At 31.9% G+C, this 22,340-nt stretch overlaps 1 protein-coding gene across 2 annotated transcripts in view; it reads right to left on the bottom strand.

The window, feature by feature from the left end:
* The window catches only part of LOC113392898 (autophagy-related protein 16-1), a 126,150-nt gene that overhangs the window by 8,745 nt on the left and 95,065 nt on the right, over positions 1 to 22,340 (bottom strand). For both annotated transcript variants that reach the window (XM_026629512.2, XM_026629513.2), the window contains 5 exons: positions 14,114 to 14,234; positions 13,364 to 13,543; positions 10,965 to 11,049; positions 10,331 to 10,477; positions 816 to 948 (listed from right to left, as the gene is read on the bottom strand). In XM_026629512.2, coding sequence (XP_026485297.1) covers positions 855 to 948; positions 10,331 to 10,477; positions 10,965 to 11,049; positions 13,364 to 13,543; positions 14,114 to 14,234 — 627 coding nt within the window. In that variant the 3' untranslated portion in view covers positions 816 to 854. The remainder of the gene's footprint in view (positions 1 to 815; positions 949 to 10,330; positions 10,478 to 10,964; positions 11,050 to 13,363; positions 13,544 to 14,113; positions 14,235 to 22,340) is intronic.

Below are 22,340 nucleotides of genomic sequence, written 5' to 3'. Positions count from 1 at the left end.
AACTACCACAGGTCATCAAAGCTAATTTTCATAACACGCCTCTTTGGCGTTCTTGATAAAAGCAGCTTTGTAAATTTAATAATAATATGTCTAGTTATTGCTCTAAAATTATATTTCAGTCTAAGTTAAAATAAACAAGATGATTTATTTATTTACTATTGAATCAGAAATTATATTTTTTATAGTACTTTTAACTTAAATAATTTGTTTATTTGATAGACAATATGTACGTATATAATAACGTAATGTTATATTAGGAGTATGATTACCTACCTACATTTCAGTATATCACGCTAATCTATCATTTACTTATTGGGTAGTTGACATTCCTAATTTTATTTTACGGAAAAAATTATATATAAAATTGTCCATATTCCCAATATACGGGATATAATAAAATTAGAATATTGATCTAAAATATATTTATGAATATGTTTGACATTTACTGCTTTTCTATAGAACAATATTATGATAAATGTTTGATAGAGAAAATTTTTGAAAACACAGAATAATTCATATTTTAGAAGAGAAAAATATTTTTGACAAGTTATAGATTAATATATATAATACTCTGCGATTACTGGGAATGGAGCAGTATCAGAAGCGGGATGAAACAGCGCAGAGCAGCCTATTCATATAAATAGATTTGTTTTGCCAGATTGAAATTAGCTTCAGTTCGATATATCTAACGAAATCAGGAAGTCTAGGTATAAGTCTAGGAAATCGATTTAACTTACTTATATCTGTCGAATTCGTTATATTTTATTATAATATAAATTCTATATTTTATTATAAAGTAAAATCTAAATTATTACCGTTTCCATTGTCTGGAGCGGGACTTGGTCCCAGGCGTGTCACAAGTCTCCCCATATAACGGCCCGCTTTCCTCGATCTACTGAAGCCAGTAGACCAGATTGTGGATGCCACGACACCGCTGTCACTGCTGACCTGTAGAACAAATAAATATATGCAAAACATTAAGCCAACATTTTTGGTTAGATATTTTTATCATCATCATCATCATCATCAGCAGCCCATACTTGTCCGCTGCTGGACATAGACCTCTCTAATTAATATTTCTATATGTCATGTTTTTGATGTGTATTATCTATGGCCACGCCTTGTCTTTGGTCCCAACTCTTCGACTTATTATGTGTCAAATAATAACAAAGTGTAATATAACAAATCACAATCACACATCACAAGACATCACATATATTTCTGTGATGTCGTAATATTGTTCAATGGAATGTTTTATTTATAGGCTTTCTATAAACGACAACAATATATACTTAATTATTAATACAATAAATCGATTTTAATAAAAAGTTATATGATGATTTATAATAGTCGTCATTTCCGGTGTTCATGTTTTGAACACGAACAGTTCTATACAGGATTTGACTTAAGCCATTAATAACGGTTTTTCTAGAAATATAAATAAATTTAATTTATTTCTATCATAAAAAAAGTACCTTGAATATATTAAGCGTTATAATTTTAAATAAATAACCTTTTACAGATATAATGGTCATTTTAAGTGATTTTCGAATAATCTAGAATCTAATCGTTTTTCAATAAATAGGTATACTTCATATAAAAAGGCAAATAAATATGACTTCGTTACGAAAACGGAAATGTGAGTTCAAAGAAGTCTAGGTCAAATGCTAGGAATGGCATCCTCAATACTGATATGGATAAATGGCACTTAGCATTTGCTACGCGAGAGTTCGTGAAATCGTCAAATATATGAGCTTTGACATTTCCAGTGTCGACTTAGCGCTAAGTAATGGTTCGGAGCGAAATATCTTCCTAACTCTGCATCACGACTGAAAACGAATGGGTTTTATCACGTCCGTGACTTTCGTTACAGAATTGTGTAAAATTTATTTTGTATCAACACATAAAAGGAAATCTTTTATGGATAATGTTCGCGTTGTTTGTAAACTGCGGACATTAAAAGCTTTATGAGTTATAAAGTAATCAAATACATCAAACATAAAATGCCAGTTTCGACAACATCTTAGGTCAAAGGGTCAAAAGTGATACCAGAATGAACTGCGTTCTGTAGCAAAACTGGTGCATTTTATGCCGGCCTCGGCTGGACCGTTACACTTCTCAGAATACGAAAGGTGACTATGAACGGTATCTCACGTTATAAGGCCGTATATTACAAATATTATGTTGGCGCAGTAAATTCTGTTACTAGTACTTAGAAGACACTTATATTGACTTTTATTTATGCGCAGACTCTAATGAGACCGACAAAAACTAACCAAGAAAAAACACGACATGTTTTCATTTAACTGCAAAATGCGGTCAAGTTGCGTATAATACTCATTATTATTATAAAGAGGTTAAGTTTTAGATAGTGTACTAGAACTAATAAATCGTTATAGAGATGGTTCGGTTCTGACTTGATTGTCGGAAGCAACTTCACGATTTTATATCTCATTATGCGGGTTAAGGCTTCATAAACAAGAATTAGAGTGAGATTTGCTTGGTTCGTTTACACATACCGCCCCTGGTCGCATTTAACGAGTTGGAATATCGAATATGGGAGTAGGAAGCGACGTAAATACATAGCGAAGGACCATACAATTGTTGCTTGAAATGCATACGCAGCCGAAAGGGTTATAATATTTTATCTATTTTAAGGAGCTAACGAGATGACCATGGAAACAACAATTCATAAATTTCTCGTCTGTATAATGAAGTAGTATAATTAATTTAATATTTTTATTCAATCTGTATAATAACGAATGTTACAGACGTAACCGTCGTAGTTTCAAACCGTCCAGTCTTATGAAGAAAATCATTAACTGCAGATAAAATATAAATCATTTGACCAATGAATATTCAAAAATTTAATATGAACATACGGTGGAGGACGTACTGAGATTAGTTTAATTTATGATATATGGAAACATTTTTAGGTATCCAATCAAATTTATATAGCACGGCGTTCGTAAATATGGATAGAATTTGTATTTTATCCGAGTCACGTCTTGATTCATAACCGCATTACACGCCTACTATGTTCGGAAACAGGTTACCCAATAAAGCAATTTCAAGAATCTATTCGCGGCGGTCGATAGCCTTGCCTCCACAAAAAGCTTGCATCGCGTTTACACTGACTTATGTACATTAACTAGCTGTGGCCAGTACCGATCAGGGTGATTGTTATGTTTTGGGATGATAACCGTATTTTTGTCACATTTGACTGAATTTATCGGCGATAGGACTTAAACACAAAGTTATGTATTTAAAAAATTATAATAATTATTTTGCATCAATATTTTTACTCAATTTTTCTTCACAATAAAATTCTGTATAGTTAAATTTAGAAGTTATTGTGATAGGTTTTATTTCTAGACGTATGATTTGTATATTTCACCTCTTTTCAACGTTTTGATGTCTTAAACTTCGTTTTCGGGAAGTTTGTCTTTGTGTATGTGTGTACATGTGTATGTTTGTGAACGTTTAAGCCGACGAATATAAAAGTAAGGGCGCTTTTAGTTTTATTAACAATGTAAAAATCTCAAAGCAGCCCGAAAATAGGCAGCTGATAGTATCATTTTTCGGTGTCTCCAAAAGCATGTAAACTAGTAGGTTTTACACTGCGCCGGACTATGAAGTTACTCCTGCTGTTTTACGTTTTACTGCGTTAAGTTTTTGCACACAATTGTGTTTTATAATATATCTTGTGCCGTTTACTCGTCTTTGAGACTGGTAATATCCGAAATTCGGTCAGGTAGACTTCCTGTGACAAAGGTTTATTTCATTAATTCTGGATTCAGCAGTTTTATTTAAACTGCAGGAATAGTAGCAAACTAATATTACCTCTAATTTAATTATAATATAGGTTATGAAATGCTAAATTTAAAAGTCAAAATACGATATTTTTTATATATTTCATTTTACATAGTCATTTAGATATTTATAAGAAATTTAATACGATGTAGGAATTTCACATAGATCACGACTTACGAAGTTATGTAAGCACGCACGAGACATTACTTCGAAACGAAGTGTTCGAATTTACTGCGGGAACTGCTTAACAGCGGGTTAATAGTTACAAAGTAGTACTTAGAAATATATGTGGGATAATTTAAATCGATAAGTTTCACACGTAAGTAAAAGCAGGTGAGGATTCACATCAATTCAGTGTAAAATCATTTTATATTTCTTTTTATTTTTAAACTATAACTTTTCTTCTAAGTATCTAATAAACATGGATATATTAAAATTACAAACCCAAGTTCTCACACTTGAAGGTGTTGGTGAGAGATACTTTATAGGAATAAGTTTTGTAAGGCATTATAAATATTTTTGAAAACAGGCCAGGGTTGATATTTGTTTTAAAAATTAAATATATTTTTAATTAATATAAGTTATTAATATATTTATACAGCGTAATAAATTTAGGTCGTTACCCACAGGATGTCTAAGAGCTGAGATATGAACTTGGCTAATTGAATGTGGGCGATGTCGTAAAGGACATCTATAAAATGTATTCTGCGCTAGTTGCAACCGATTAAAGAATTACGGTAAAATTCTGTTTGTTTAGAGTTTATTTTAACAACGAGTACGAAGAAAATGTAATTATAGATGATAAGTAACATTTGTACACAGTGATAACAATGATGGTGTTCTGTTGATCGTATTTGGCAAATTAGCCTTTTAAACGTAAAATTGAGAACTGCGCAGGAGATGTGCGCAAATTCATGTGTACTATATATTCCCTCATTTTCAGAGTTCGATGAGACGGCAATCCGACATTACCTGAGAGATCAATCGCTGGGCCAATAGTGCTCACGGAGGCACTTCCTTCTTAACTCCGGACTATGATAGAGAATTCCATTCAAGTTATATAGTACAAACTAGGGACTTTTACATAGGATCTCATGACCTCTAACCTTCGTCATAATATTTAGGCAAAAGTCGTCTGTCTTCTGCTTTAAAGAAGGTCTTCAGTTTAATCCAGTATCTCTGACCTTGTGCGCGTGAAGCATTTTTTATGACGTACGTTGGATGTCAACTTTACAGCAGAGTATAAAAACTTACGGCAAGTAGGCCATAATATAATTTTTATATTAGTGTAATATTTACAGGCATAAACGTTTCACTAAGGCTAACGCCTCTACTCCCTTTGAGATAATGATTTGTTTATGTTTGCATATGATTTATTAATATGATATCTAGTAAGCGCTTATGACAAAACCCCTAAATATAAAAAAAAGTATATTTCTTTGGGGTAACGGTATTTACTCTTCAAAATCGTTCAGATGGGCTTTTTATGATCTTACAAATATTGGCGCCCTGGCTAATTTTTGGTAAAAAGGAATACATTCGCATCCTTACAAAATATTTACAAAAACAGCATGTAGTTTCAAATAACCTCGATGGTTTTGACAAAAATAGTACCAAATTGTATAAATACGTAGCTTTCGACTTCATAAAGTTAGGACATTCTCCTCATTTAATTTGAAATTTTCACTTATGTTATTTTTTTAAATTAATTATATTTATTATACAATAGTATAATAGAAGAGCTTAGAGTTAGTGTTTGTTAATGTCTACACGGGATAAATAAATATAATGGTGTATGATTATTGTCATATGCGTTTTTTTGATATCTGAAAAACAGTAACTACTAAGTTTCTTGCTGATTCTACTCGGTAGAATATATTTCCCGAACCGGTGGTAGCTTTGTATTAAAAATAAAATTGATCTCGTAAAATGACGACTGAGAAGTTGATCAACTAAATTTATACAATAATTTAATATATATTTTACAATATTTTTTTTGAAAAGAACATTTGTTATATTTAACAATGCATTTAATTTATTTGCCAAATTTAACAAACAGTCGTTAGAGCGCAATTGAGTGCCAAACATCAAAACACGCAAACTTTCACATTTATAATATTAATAATGTTATTTTTACTATGCTTAAATATGCCAAAGCGGTGTGTAATATATTCCTTTACTATTTGATTTGATCTTAACATTTTTTCAGTTTTCTCTCTAACAGTAATCCATTATAATTACAGCTCATGTCACTTTTTTATTTAAAATAAAAGTTATAGTAACATTTTTTATCAATCTACTTAATAGTATTTTATGAGTTAATTATATATTAAAAGTTTATAATTATATTTCATTACCAACTAAATGAAATTAAATTACCAAGGAAATAATAATACGAGTCGAGTTCGCGGCACGCGAGATCGTAGTTATCTCTAACATCTAGTAGAAAGAAACTCTACATCACTACGAGATGTTAACTGCGCCGCGATTTACACCGAGATTATAGCGTTTTAAAATTTTGACTTTAATGTACTCAATCAACGACAAACGTAATGCTGTCGATTGTACGAGTGAGCACAGATTTATAGTGGCAGTTGATTAGATTCTGGGTTAAGATCCAGTATAAAATAAAGTAATAAAGACTGATTAATTCGTTAAATTAACTCAATCTTTTACTTATGTACCCGATATAAACTTTCACATTTTAATAATATTGATAAAATAACATTAAATACGCCACTTAAAATATAATTATGATAATAAATAACAATATTTAGGAGCGTAATAATAATGGGTACTAATAAAACTCTATAATGGCGTGTTTAACCTTTAAAGTAGCGCTAAATTCCTGTCCCACATCTGAGGCCGGACTGTACATCTCTCTTTATCGATGTCTTGTAGCTATTATGCTTAATAATTTCCCCAGGAGGCAGCCCGCTATCTCCTGTGATACAAATCGGCGATAAGGCGTCGGGGCACCGCAATATATCATAATGTTCGTAAAGACAACACTAAGTGCGTGTCGCATGTGTTCCCGTTGATTTTGCGGCCACATGCTGCGTGCGGACAGGACTGAGCGAGTATTACAAAGATAACATTTAAATGCTCGAGCACGACGATCATACTGACGTCGCTGCTCTATTGTACATATCCGGAAATGTCGGACGCCATCACTCTAGCTTCGATCAAACCAACTGAAATTCAAAGCCCACTCTGTTGTGAACTCATGACCTTTTCCGCACTTGACTAGGCTTATTTTGAACGTTGCAATTTAATTAAATAACTCGAGATTTGAAGTAAGACAATTTTACACTTTGTTGATTAAATGTATGAAATTGCGAAGCTCTATTTAGATCATCAGCAGGGGAGGCGTGCACACCTTCAGCACTGATAGTAACGACTTCGTGAGTACATACGTTTCATTGTTCTGGGTTCCGTTTAATTTTGTGTGAGTTTCTCCTTCGTATCTGAAATAGCACATTGAACTATCACAACCGATACTTAGTATACCTTTTATATATTGAATATTTCATTTGGATGAATTTATTTTTTATAATATATGTTATTCAATATTTATAAAGCTGCGATTGGTAGATCATAAAATAATTCTTGAGTTTTTAGACATTTTGTCATTGTATGCATACATCAGATTGATTAATATAAAACTTCGCGACGTTATACAATATTTCAAACAATTCGTTTAAAATTATACTGAGGATAACGTGGACCACCACCCAGTAGAATGCCACGAATTGCTGTTAATCATACGACAAAAATACTAATGAATGTATCTAGATAAATATTAGACTGTATCTTGAACTTGGACCTAGGACGTAAAACCATTTTATGCTCTCGGTTATGCGCTTATGAAACGCGGAACAATAGCCGAGCCAAAAGGCGGGCAATCTTTATTGTTCATCTTACTCTAATTCGAAATTGTTCCATTCAAATTGATTTCCATCAAGAGAGATAATATTAAAATTTATGACAGAACGGTACAAAGAGTTATATTATTAGGAAAATTGTAGAAATGTTTGTTTAACATTGGATCAGACTTGAGCGATGAACGCGCAACTTTACCGCTTGAGAAAACATACGAGCACTAGATTACTAGGCGAAATATTCACGCAGAAATTGTTCCTTATTTGTAAAAATATCACGGTGAAAGTTTTATTTTGAAAAATTTATAAAAGTTTCACTTTGTCTTAACTGATAAAAAGTCACAAATAAAATAACTATTTTAAAAGGGATGCATCACTAGAAAGTAAAAATTACCAATTCAGATTTAGGCACGGCCAAAGATATAATAACGGCTACATTATGGAAATATAAAAAGCCGTTACAATTCCAAAATAAATTATTATCTCATGATGAACAAACTAAAGTCCGTATGTCACACGTATACTAGAAATGTTAATACGGCAACATTTCTTCTATATATCTAAAAATGTGTACCCGTGTCATGACAAATTGCTAAAACGTGTTAGTTTATACCCCAGCTGGCAGAAACATAAATATATGACACGAAGAAAATCATCAATTCAATGGGTGGTAATCATATTCCTTAGCGCATAAATCAGGTGTGTATAATGTTTAACACCAATCGAACGCGGCCACCGGTGGTATGTTTTGTGGGAAAGAGAAATTTGCAGTGGTGAGACAGCCCGGGCCAATGGTGACCTCACGATTTCAATTGTCCATGCGAAATGTTACAACTAAACGATGTCACGAGCAAGACAATTCTAGTTTTAAATTCAAGGTCAGAAATGTGCTCGCTGAAACATTATTACATGTCAAAAGGGCAAGCCTAGGTTGGAGACTCAGCTTTGAACATAAGAACAAATTGCCTTTTTTGCTCGCGTCACAATTAAACATTGTTACATTTACGGCTTCGTCGAAGAAATATTGTATTATTTTTTTATTAAAAAAAATTGCAGTTTTCCATTTTTCTCGCAAAGTCACAGGCTATTACTCCGCACGAAAACAGGTCCGTCTTAAATTTTAAAATTAGAAATGTCTACACGGACTTATAAATTATTTTTTCATTAGACAAACTGACGTGCGATTAGATAGTTATGAATGAGCTTAATTTCTTCGACATTAGTCTTAGATTAATAAGTCGCAGAAAAAAGTTAAGCTCGCTAAGTTCGCATTTCGTTTCTAAGACTCGAGATAAAGAAACTAGTACCTGACATCCGTTCTCAATAAGTAGTTGGATTATCATTCGTGTTCATAGCTGAGAAGTTTATTAAGAGTTAAAGCAGTCCCTTGCTTAAAGGATTAATGTATGAGAGAAGAAATTATTGAATTAAGATAAAATATATAAGAGAACATATTAATAAAAAAAAAACTTGATAAAATCTTAGTTTATGGTATGCTTAATGAATGATTTTTTTTGTCTTTATATTTCATGGAATAGAAGGTTTTGGATTCATAGAGAACACGAATGTAAATTTGTAATAAAAAAGGCCTAAGTTGGTATTCTTAGTTATTTTCATTGATAAAAAGAACAACTATCAACTTTTTTCAGTATTATCGGTAGAATTACGATTTCTATGCGATGGAATCTCTTTGATTTATTCAATTAATAATGTTTTAGACTATAAGGCATTATGTGGGTACTTCCAGAAAATCGAATAATGTAACAATGTTGATCGGAAAGAAAATCGACTTTTACTGAAACACATGGAAAAAAAATGTATAAATACCAAATTTTTAGTTTAGCATCGACTCAATTGCAATAATCGCCCACGTGGTCTTACGATCGTTTGCAGTATTACACAGTACAAATTTCATACTAGAAAAAAAAAAACAAATGCAACAGAGTAATGCGATATAATTCACAATTTTTTATGTAATTCCTTATTGAAATGAATATTATGTTTTCGTTTATTTCTTCACATAGATCGTTAAAGAAACTAATGCAACGACCGCTATCTACTATTGTTTACAATTTGAAATGCAAGCTTGGAGATAAAGATCTCGATGGCCGATTAAAATTGATTGAAGAAAAACGAAGGTGAAATTTAAAATGACTTATAAGTTAATAATAAAGTGTAGTTTTCATCAGATTTGTATAGCGACACTTCTAAGTTCAATAATATAAAAATGTAAACATTACGGGCTCAGACGTTTGCTTAAGGAAATATATTCATGTCAACTAATAGGTTCACGGTTAGTGTATACATAACAGCACCAGTACTGTCTGTTGCAACTGTAAATAGATAATTATCATATGTTCTAAATGCTATTTACGTTATGTTAAAATGCACATCAAGTAAAACATTAGTGAAGCAAGTCTTGAGACCAATGTGTACCAATAAATATACTTACGGTAAAACACTCTACAAAGACGTTACAAGAAATTGAAGTAAAGATTCAAATAATATCCAGTTCTATATTGTATTCTTTCTTCGAAACTAATTTATGATTGATATTGTAGGTAGAATAAATTACTTAAGGTTCCAATTGGTTTAAATAAGCTACATACATGTTTTGTCGTTGGCAATGTACTTACGTATGATCCTTCAGCACCGCTTCCAGTCTTCCTGAATGTGTGTTCCAAACATATGCAGCTCCATCTGCTGCACCCACAGCCAGTAGTCGTCCAACAGGTCCGAAAGCAGCTCTCGACCAGTCGCAACCCACCTTAAAAGACTCGTGACTGCGAACAATATTGGCCCAATGTCAAAAAATAATTATTATAATATTAGACATAGACAAAGTTCAAGAACAAACATAGACGAATCAGACACAGCGATCAAATTAATTTCCTTTAATCCTTGTCACAACTTCAGAGATAAAATATTATACATACGTTTCTGTAGTTATAGATACTTAAATTACGATATATTAGTCAAAAATAAATGGTTATTATAAAATTTTATAAAAAGTTGTAACTGTAAAATAGATTTAAAAAATTCCTTATGTGAATGAACTGTTGACACTTAAAATGATCAATAAAATAAAATTACTAAGAAAAGAAAAGTGACATTTAACTAATTTAAATAGCCAACGATTTCACCTTTGATCTGTCTAGGAGTGTCTTGCACGACTACATTTTACGAGTATATAAAATTGGCTTTAGCCGTAGTAGATAACAGAATATGGTCGAAGATAAAACATTAATTATTATGTTATATAAATCTTACCTGAAAGATCGTACTATTGTGTTCATCCGCAAATCTATAAGCTGTATCGTATCATCTCGAACACACGCCAATAAGTAATTGCTATCTGAAAATAAATTATGAAATCTTTAATAAACTTTAATAGTTAATACTTATTTCATTGCTCATAGCACCTGTAAGTATTGCTTTTATTGGATGTTTCAATAGTACAAGAAGGAATGAAATCTCTAGAGTTAAATAGACAATGAAATGTTTTAATTCTTAATGCTTTTATATTTTGTTGGATTTTTTCAATTCAATGAGGATACGATTAATTAAATATATTCAAAAATAAAACACCAATGTTTCCGTATCGGTGTTAGTCGATAGCCAATTATAAGTTATAATGGTTTATAATAAAACATTAAATGTATAAGAAATATCACCATAAAACAGTTAAACAACTTAAAAATAAAAGTCAGTTACCGTAATTTAAATTACGTACTAAGACTTGGTAAAAAGCTGTCAGTCAGAGTAAGCCGGTAGGCAATTTATTTTACGACTTTTGAGATACCGCGGCCAAACTGTTATTTCAGTGTACTCCGGTCCAATTTTAATGTTTCATGTGGAAACCCTAGGGTCATCTCAATTAAAACTAGTTAAATCTCTTTACAAGCAAGTTAGAAAAGAAACGTACGTAGTAAGGAGACATTTTACACGATAATCGTAACGTTGACAGATTATATTTTTACATATATAATAATAGATTTCATCCGCAGATTCAGACCCGCGTTTCAGGGGTTCTATCGTAGACTTTATGTATAAATAAATAAACAAGAGGCATCGTGGGACACCTGGTTGGAAGAAGTTGTTTACGCTAGAGCATTTATTATGTATCAAATAACATAAACGATAAAATAAATTAACAACGTATAAAAATAATGAAGTAGCAATGTCAAAATTGATATTAAAAATTTCACATGAAAACTATGACAATAAGTTTAAATAACATCATATAAAATCGTTTACGATAGAAATTGAAAGAGGCAAGGAAAGATACGGAAATGTCGCCTGAATCAGGAGCATAAGGATCTTTTCTTATGTAACGATTTCTGCCCGTTCACTTGTAATCCCCGTAAAAAACTTCTTTGCAAAAAGTAACCTAGGTTCTATAACCTGCCAAGGATACCTATGTATCTTTGGGGATCAAGCTTGCTTCATACCAAATTTCATCAAATTCGGTTCAATGGTTTAGCCATGAAAGCATAACAGGCGGACAGACATTAAAACATGTAGTATTTATGAATATAAAAATATGGGCAATTTACAAAATCACAATAAATAAAGTTCAGTTACTACATCTTCTATAAAAAGTGAATACTCTTCAACGAGTATTATCTTTGCAAAACATATATGTTATTTCACTATGACTTTTATGGTCGTATGAAACTTTATGATCGTATGAAGACCTCTGTTATTATGACTAAATAAAGTGTGTAAAATTATATAAAATTAAAACATAGCGGTTTAAATTAAACAACCTTAACGAAGTTTAATCACAGACATTGCAAACAATAATTAAACCTGAGACCGTTATTCAAACCTACCGTATGGTATATTTTGGACACATCTTGTCACCCACCCAGTTCATTACGCCCGTCAATTTTATATTATAAAAAAATGATAATCAGTGTAACGGACACCAAAAAAAAAAATTCATCATTGAGATGCAAGAGTGATTGCAAAATTATGCGAACGAAGTCATCCGATTCAAGTGATTTATCTTGCGCAATAAGATCGAAAAAGTAGATATGAAGTAGTTTATTAGGTTCTATATCATAAAGAGGATTATGGATATGTTTTTTTAGTGTAATATATCAAGTTCATGTTATATCTTAAAATAATTTGTCGAGCGATATATATAAAATTAAATGACTCGATGATAATTTTGGTTTACGTGGATGTAGTATGCGGTCAATTTCTGTTGATCTGGGACGTGCGTGACATCTAACTGTGAATAGTCTCCCTATTGATGCGGCGGTCGTCAACGAGGTGGTTGACGATGGTATCGACGTGATTTAATCACTTGCCCAGCCAGTGATGTCCCGGCACTTCGATTGATTGAAGGTATCAATCTCACTGTTTCGTGAGCCGGACGAACCGTTACTGACAAAAAAGGGATTGATCGAGACACGCGTAACGGAAATGGGCATCGCATACCCGTCACGTAGTTGTGCTGACACGAATACCGATACTAATATACTGTGCATTCAATTATCTCTGAATATTAGTTTGGTACTATAGATATTAACGAGTATTTTTGAAGAGATTGTTTGTAACCATTTTGATATGAAGTAAATTCGTTCCCGTCAATAATCGTGCCGACGGCGAGTGTTTGATTAACTTGCAGAGATCGATAACAGTGATTACGATATGCGTACCTCTGCTGAGATCGAGTGATGTGACCTTGCCCTGGAGCATGATGTGATTAGCCGACATTTCCGTGCGTATGTCCCAGAAACGTATTCGTTTATCGAAGTGTCCCGAGATGATTGTAGAACCCGCACCGTCTGACGTCACTAGATCGTTACAAGATGATCCTGCGAACTTTGTTTCTGTACCTGAAAACAAAAAACATTGAGAAATCGCAAGAAATGCAATGTTACTTATTACAAACACGTTATTGGTTCTATGCTCTACAAAGTAGCGGAAAGAAATAACGTGAGAAAATAGCGTGTTGGTGCCTTAATTACTATCCTTAGAGAAATTAGGATAATTTACTGGCTAGTAAAGTGAGGCCGTGTCTAGTCGCTCGTTAAAATGGTCACCGAATGATTAAGGAAGATTTAAATAACGATTAGATACTAAGTTAGACAAACTACTCCAGTAATTAATTAGTTAACTATCTGATGTAGGAAATTACTTAGGCATAGTTATTCGTTACCTGCGATTAAGTAAATTGTCGTAATGACCTGTAAGGTGCCTTTTAGTGTTAATTTAAAACAAAATTTATGTTCATTATTGAAGTAATGAACATAATTTTTTTAACTTTTCTTTATAGTATGTGCATTTTTCTATCAATATACTTGATTAAGATTAAACGATGTGTACTATCTGTATAGATGAACGGTTTTATTGAGATTGCATATGATTGACAGATTAATTATAACATGATTAACATTACAACTTACACATTCTACTTCTAAGGTCCCAAATTTTGAGAGTACGGTCATGACTGCCTGTGATTACTTTAGTGGGTTCGCCGAGGAATTTTGCTGCCATCACTTTTCCGCTGTGACCGGTCAAAGTATGCTGTGAACAGAAGAACTGTTAGCATTTGTTTCTCTAAGTGTGTTTAATAGTTAGTTTAGTTAGTTTATTCAACGGTTTATGTAAAATTAAAGTACTAAGTACTTGGGCAAAACGTTTGGAGATAACATCACCACGTTGTTATTTAACAACGTATCTACATTTGTAGATACTGTGTGACAGAGTTCATACCAAACATGCAGCAATCTACTCGTTGTTTTTCTTCACAATTGAGCAACGTATGAATAATTAACCTAACCTAACCTAAATCAGGCACATTTAACCAGTACATACAATATCATTGGTCTGGCTTGGATTTAAACTAGCGGTTTACAAAGATCATACTCAGTCCATATCAATATATGAATGTATAATAAGTGATTTATTTAAAGACACTGAAACACGTTTGGTGCTTGTTTTTCTATTTATTCGTAAGTGGTAAGTTAATTAATTTCTACACGCATCGCTCTCCTATCGCAACGATGCTAATTAGCTCGTGACATTGAACAAACATCAATTTGAAGTTTTTCACAGTTTTGAAACATAAATAACAAAACTTAGCAAAATATAAGAAGATATGATCAGTGAAATTCTATGCTTGTATACATTTTTTAAGCTTTCATAAATTAGACTTAAAAAAGAAGAATGTTATCAGTTCGACTTTATTCATTTCTGTGTGAATGTTTCCCGATATCTTAGGCGATATTTTTTTATGAAATACATCACAATAGGGCTTAAAAAGTATCTAGTGAATCGACAATTATAATTCTTTATTGTTATCCGAGATTAAAGACAAGTTCTATGTAGGTAAGTTTGAAGAAGATAGGAATATATTTTATTAGTGCTTGTGGGTTGGTACATTTCTGCGTAATTATGAATAGTTCTATAATGAGCAAAACATTTATGAGTATATAACCAATTTAAATATATGTAAAATATGTTCGTCGTTAAATTGAAAAAAATGTATAACAAAAGTTCGACAGTGAGTACCGCAGGGCGCCAGCTACTGCCAGACACCCGATAACAATTTACACGAAGTAACCGACTCTACAACGAACGATTATCGTCTCTTTACGGCTTCGTGATCCGCAACTAACCTTCTGTGCTATATTGACGTCTCACGAAAGGATCGACGCAAGCTCATTTGCATATAAACTATCGATTAATTATTCAATATACCGTTAAAGTGACGATGCGATAATATATCACGTAATATATAACAGCCCATAATATGAGGTCATAATGTTCTGTAATGTAACGACGGTGCCGTAATTATTGTTTGTGGATTTATGTTGTTTAATAAAGGTCAAGTATCATATATTTTCATTTGATGTTATACTAACTGTACCCAGGTAATTTTGTGTTATCCATAGTCATGGATATTATGATTTACATATCATAATTAGGTATGAAACAGTCGTTTCATACCTAATTATGATATGTAAATCTCTGCACTTGGTCAGATTTAACGAGCTGACTTGTCCGCTCCTTATGTTTGGAGCCACACTTTTATATAGCCTTGCATCTTCTATATCTATAAATAAATAAATAAATCTTAAATATTTTTTCAAATAAGACCTTTGGTATCTGAGATTAGCGCGTTCGCGCTTGTGAAACTAGGAATCTCGAGATATTTATTAACCAATGTGATATATTCGACAACCGATCTATTCGCTATGCTGTGCTAATGCGTTGAACAACGCGATCCACGTTATTTTTCACGCGAATATCTCGTCACTCGTCTATACTATTTGACCTTTGAGTTACAAAGTGTAAAAGTTAATATTAATCTTAATAACACGTTAAAATTAGAATGTTATTTAGTTTGATAGGAATTAATACTTTGTGAAAATTACAGAAAGTTGTCGTTTTATTTTTTTCGAATTATCTATAAATTATATAAGTTTGCTGCCGTTGACTTTTTTAGACATTTCAGAGTGTTTTTTGTATTCGCTATAGTTTTGGCAGCGTATGCTTCATAAGTGCATGTATTGACAATTTTCTCTTTAACTACGACAGAAAATTTACATATTATATGTATCTCAAAAAGTTTCATATTAATCGGATCAGTATTTTTTGCCAGGATTAACAAAAAAGAAACAAACAAGACTTCTTATTATATTAGTATAATAATATTATATAATACTTATAACTAATCCAAAAACTTAATTTATATACAAAAGGACTTTGACCGGAAATTCATCACAAATTAACATAATATCGATAGTATAAAACTACAAAATTGAAACAAACTAACTATAAAATGAAATGAAGTCAATTGCAGCTAAATCAAATAAGCGGAAATACAGCTTCAAGTATCAAATATCAACAAATAACCAAAGATGTTGCGATACACTCGAACAAAGACGCACTAAGCCGTAAGCACATTTCGTAAAGTAAAACCCATGAATCCGCATTTCGCTCTTAATTACCTACAAAACGCCCCGTTATCACGCAGCTTTGTCGACAAGCCTCATTCCATTTGCGTATACAGTAACATAAACAAAGGCCACTTACGCGTAGAACTGCGAACATTGCTCTGCACTAGACTGTCTTACAAATATTGCATAAAATTTATTAAACCGATTCAATATCTTTCCTAATTTAATTAATACGTTTCTGTACCAATGACATTGCGGTCTTGTTTCATATAAAATCATGAATAGAAAAAAATTAATACAATATAATTAGTTCGCAAAAAATCTCGATTACAAAGTAGCTTCATTGAAAAAGTAGAACACGCTTGATACGGGCTTATTTATGACGCTGGTTAAGCTGTCAATAAACCATTGGATAGGTGAGAAATGATAATATGACCGGACGATAAAAACATTTTTACTGTTTTGGTATAAATAAAGTTTAAACAACTGTAAAAAAGTAGTAGCAACGTAATAATATTGTAAAAAGAAAAAAAAATGTAATTCCCACCCATAATTCTTATACTATCGAAATACGTGTTGAAGTACGCGCAAAACTATGCGCGAATAGTGTCGCGTTTCCGTGAGCGGATAACGAATAGCGATAGCCTGCCCAAATCCGTTCCCGCGAATACATTACGCGAGGAGGAATTAATTAAGCTTAATTCGCAAGGCGCCATTACCAGCGAGCACTGTTTTCAGTGAGCGGCCAACGGGACCTTATCATTGCTTTTAAAATTTATAGTATAACGGCTAATTAAGTGTACATTCATTTAGTTCGTTCATCGCGTCACGAGTTTAGGCGCTTTTATGTTGTTACGAGTTTACTAATGTATTTTATTGTTAGCGTATACATTTGTAAAATCAACAATCAGTTCCATTCAAATAACACTTATCAAATACATAAGATAATTTTATTATAAGTAAATTATAATTTATTTACTTATCACTTCACTCTGTCATACACGTTTATTTAAATGTAAAAGTAAGCGTGGGTGCTTTAGGTCTCAAGATGATCCCACGATCAAATAACACGGCGGCGTCGAAATATTTAAGTAAAACGGTTTGAGATAGGTGGTACGAATAAAGTAAGTTTACATCGAATTTTTAATTGGTTTCATTCCAAATTTATATGAGTTACATTCAATTTACACAAACGATATATTTTGTAAACCAACGCCCTATGTAAACGATACGATGATTAATGATGTCGCTCTCCTGACCGACTTAAGCAACGGCGGCCGTCTCAAAGAAATCTAATTATTTCACTGTTCCTTCAGTATCAAAGTCCAATAGGCAGGCGATCCGATACGACCGGAGGGAGGTTATGGTTATGGCTCGGAATTGTAACACTAGATTTAAAAACAGAACTGTCACTCAGGGTTAGAGCTTTGTGCAAGACCGCCTGGTTAGGTCCCACCCAGTGGGTACTCAAAACAGCTATATTTATTAAGTTGTGGAAGTTACACAATGTAGTGCTGCATGTACAGGGGATATAACATATTAGTTCCCAAGTTTGTTAGCACATTGCCACGCACATAACCTATGTACGTCTATGGTCATATAAATCATCACATAATGTCGGCCGGAGTCGAAATTCTAACCCGGAACCTCGGGAGCAGTCAGTAAAACTTTATGCTGCTACTAAAACGGAGTGGTCTTTGCACAAACGTTGGTGGGTAATAGCGAGTGGTAATTTAAACCAATAAAACTCATGCAATAAAATTTTAATATAGACAAATTGCTTCAAGTGTTCAAACGCTTCCCCCTCAGGTGAATATCAGACATTCGCTACACTTATCTCTGGCCTATGAATTTGAATACTTGAGTGGCTGTTAGAATATATAAATAATGTACGTGCTTCTAGAGAAATAACTCATTCCTTATAAATCAGTTGATTTGAATTGCGTTGGCTCATTAACGATTCCAGCTGTGGTGCGTAGAGCAGAAATACACAACTTATTACTTTAGATGCACAATTAAAAGCATCCGCAAAACATCTACACAATTTTGTAGAGACTCTACAAGATTAAATTTGACCTACATTTTAAGAAAACAATAATCAATTAAAATCTGAATATTATTCACATTGAAATGTTCTTTAATACTTAAATATACCGCTTTTTTAGATAAAAAAAATCATGTGGACGCATTTTAAATTGTTATCGCTTTGATCAATTTTAGTAGTTTTATTTTATAAGTGTTAAATTTTCTATTTCATTTTATAATTTTAAATGAGGTCGAAATTGCTTTTTGACTATAAAAGGAATTGCTTTTAAGTATTCGATAACAAGTTTCTCGCTAAAAGCTAGCACCGTTTTAAAACGGCTTAATTTCCTAACAATTACAATGATTTCTGATTAAAATTGTCGTACACATAATACGTTTTTTTTACAAAGATGATTAGTATCTTAATTAGACTACCGGTCACGTATTTTAATTCTGTTCTGTATATTCCCTCATGCCGCTTATCGTAAAGCGTAAACAACGTTAGACGACCATTAAATCATATGTGTCCGCTACACGGGAATGACGCGGTGATTTAATCATTGCTTGCGGTGGGGGCGCTGCACTTTTAGATGCATGAGACTTTTTATTCGATATGCTGCTGAACCGAATACGGTTCCTTGCTTTATATTAAATATACAAGTGATCTATAGATAGAAAAAAATTGTCTCGGTTACTAAAAAATAAATACAATAGATTTAATATGATCTCACCATTTAAGGTAATGTTTAATACTTCTTACGTACGTAATAAAATTTACATAATGAAGAGTTAATAATTTTTTTCAACTTTGTGTATTTTTTTTAAATAAAAGTAACTGTGTACACAACAATATTATGCTGGTTATAATTGTATCAGAATAAGTAGTTCACTTTTTTTTTTAAGTTTTGAAAGAAACCTGCTACTTACGAAGGAACTTTATACCTTCTTTAAAAAGGAATTGCTAACTGTTAAACTTTCAATCTTATGTTTTGAGAAAAAATCTTATAGCTGCAGAGAAATCAGAATAAATATAATTAGGTTTTAATTTGGTATAACATAAAAACCGCTTAACTGTTTACTAAATTGGCCACTTGCCTCAATATTGACCAATTAAACAGATTTTAATATGTATAATATTAGCAGAGATAGACCTGATTTTTTTAGGTGCTATGATAATATTTTATGTAAATAATTTTGTTGTTATTCGTGTATATGAGTAATAACCAAATCATTCATTTTGTTTTAGTTTTTTTATTTATTATAAGCTTATTTCGGCAAATGGGTTCGAATCTGGGCAAGTACTGACTTCATGTGCTTAATTTGTGTTTATAAGTCATCAGCGCTCGGTGGTGAAGCAAAACATTGTGATACCTCCAAATATTTTCCGGCCGATCGTTGCAACGTGGCAAAATATATTTGGTGGATAGGGTTTTGTAGACGCCCATTGCATAAACAGCTCCGAATCATCTTTCAAACATGCATTTTATTACACAAAAGATAAAAAGAAATAGTGAAGATGTGTTGAACATTGAATTAAAATATATATTAAATTAGAAATTTTGATAGATTAAACAATTAAAATATTTAAAAAAAATTACACAATATTAAATCAAATCAAAGTAATAATAATAGATAGCATTGCAAAAATATACAAGATCATAAATTTATTAATAATCCGTTAAACCTGCTTAAGAGATTATTTATTCGATGAAAGTTTTTAATTAGTAAAATATTTCTGTCGGTATCTTCTGAGGCATAAGGAATGGAGGATATCAAAATTATTATGTTAACCGAAAATCTATATTCAATAAGTCACACATATCATTAAAATGTTTAATTAATTACCTCATATAAAACGAATTTTTTAACAATTATTTATTTTATCTTTTTAATCTCAGCTAGGAATCGTATCTCGTGGACGTTTTACGTACACTTTGAGCAGTAAAGTCGTTGGGATACGGCATGCGATATGTGCCTTGTGACAGAACACGGCTCGCTTGTCGAGCTTTGTTACAAGAGGTCAATGGTGTTTCAAGAGAGGCAGATGTCACATCCTCTGGTACAATGTATCTATTCGAGTACTTCTATAAATCTTCATACGATATTAATCAAATACCTACCTATAGTTCTACCTACAGTTATTTTTGTCTTGTCTTTGCATAATTTTAGCATTTATAATGTAAAATATTTTCAATTTATTTGTGAATATTTATACTTTATCTCATTTATATATAACATATTGATTTGTTCATTTCTCTTTTTCTTTCAATTCACCTGTATCCAGAGAAAGTTACAAAAGCTGCCTTTCCAGACCCTGGGGTCATTCGACGTCGCTTTAAATTTACTTGTCCTATAGCCACGTCAATTACTTTTACTTTATATAGACGGCAATTTATCCTTAATTATTGTTATTGGCCTATCAATAACGAAAATAGATGTACATAAAATTATCATAATCATATTTTAAAACAATAGTTCAACTTTGAGAATCAGATTGACCTCCTTCTTATAGATCTTACGACAAATATTTAATAGAGGTGGTGGATGTGTGAATTATTACAGTTTTTACATTGAATGGTATCTGAACAAGAAAATTAATGATCAAAAACACTTTCTGCATCGTAAATGTCTGCATGTTGAAGCTAATGACGACCGAACACAATGAAGCAAGAAGACATGGGAAGAGGATCTAAAAACAAACTAAACTATCTCACTTATTGCGGACATTCTCACACATCCGCTGTTTAATCGCGTGATTGAGTCGCTTTAGACAATTCATCATTTTTAATATATGTTAATAGGTTAGCCCAACGTTTTATAATGCAATATTCGTAGATCATTTGTTCCCAGATTATATGTTTCATTACCACGAAACATAAACTTAATTTTAAATTGTTTGGCTTACTTCTAACTAGTATACTATTATATTCATAAATAAAGAAAGCATAAACAATGATATTTTAAAAGGCAATACCAAATCTATGTTTCGAGTTTACAATACAATACACTATTTCCGTATGATTTATCTATACAACTTAAATATAACTTACAGCAATATAATGAAGTTTATGCCTATTTCAAATCGGGTATCGCAATTGCTTATAAAAGTATTAATCTTTATAACGCTCTATCCAATATTATTGCGACTAATGACTTTATACAAATAGAGTATCCGTTACATTTCAATTATGTTTATATAACAAGGTGCTTTTATTTATCGCGATTAGTAGGTAGGTAGGGTATTTGGTAGAATTGATTTTATTTATTTAAAATTATCAAATTATATTTTTAAATAAAATAATAATTATAATAAAATAGTTGACGGCGAAAGTTTAAACGGAAATGAGGTAACATAAAAATCGAAATAAGTTCTTAAGATAAAATCATCTGCTTTAATTTTAAAATTAAAGTATTTCAGTAGGTCATACGTGAACTGATAATTTTAAATGTAATCTAAATAAGCAGATCGAAGTTGTAACAAAAAATAAAATGTTCGATTAATATTTAATTTAAGCTTTTTATGTGATTCTGGTTAAAGGCGTTATTAAGTGCAAAGTGATTTCAGAACCTGATCAGAGATGACATGAAAAACAAAAAGTATTATGCGGTTATAATTTATATGTGACACTATAACTGCGGTTAATGAAGTACTTGGAAAAAACATTAACATGAAAAAACATTGCTTTCATATATCTTTCTTACT

This window comes from Vanessa tameamea, chromosome 12 (genome assembly GCF_037043105.1).
Source record: "Vanessa tameamea isolate UH-Manoa-2023 chromosome 12, ilVanTame1 primary haplotype, whole genome shotgun sequence".
Classification (NCBI taxonomy): Eukaryota; Metazoa; Arthropoda; class Insecta; order Lepidoptera; family Nymphalidae; genus Vanessa; species Vanessa tameamea.
Note: the sequence above shows the minus strand (reverse complement) of the source record. Positions and strands in the feature narration are given on the sequence as shown.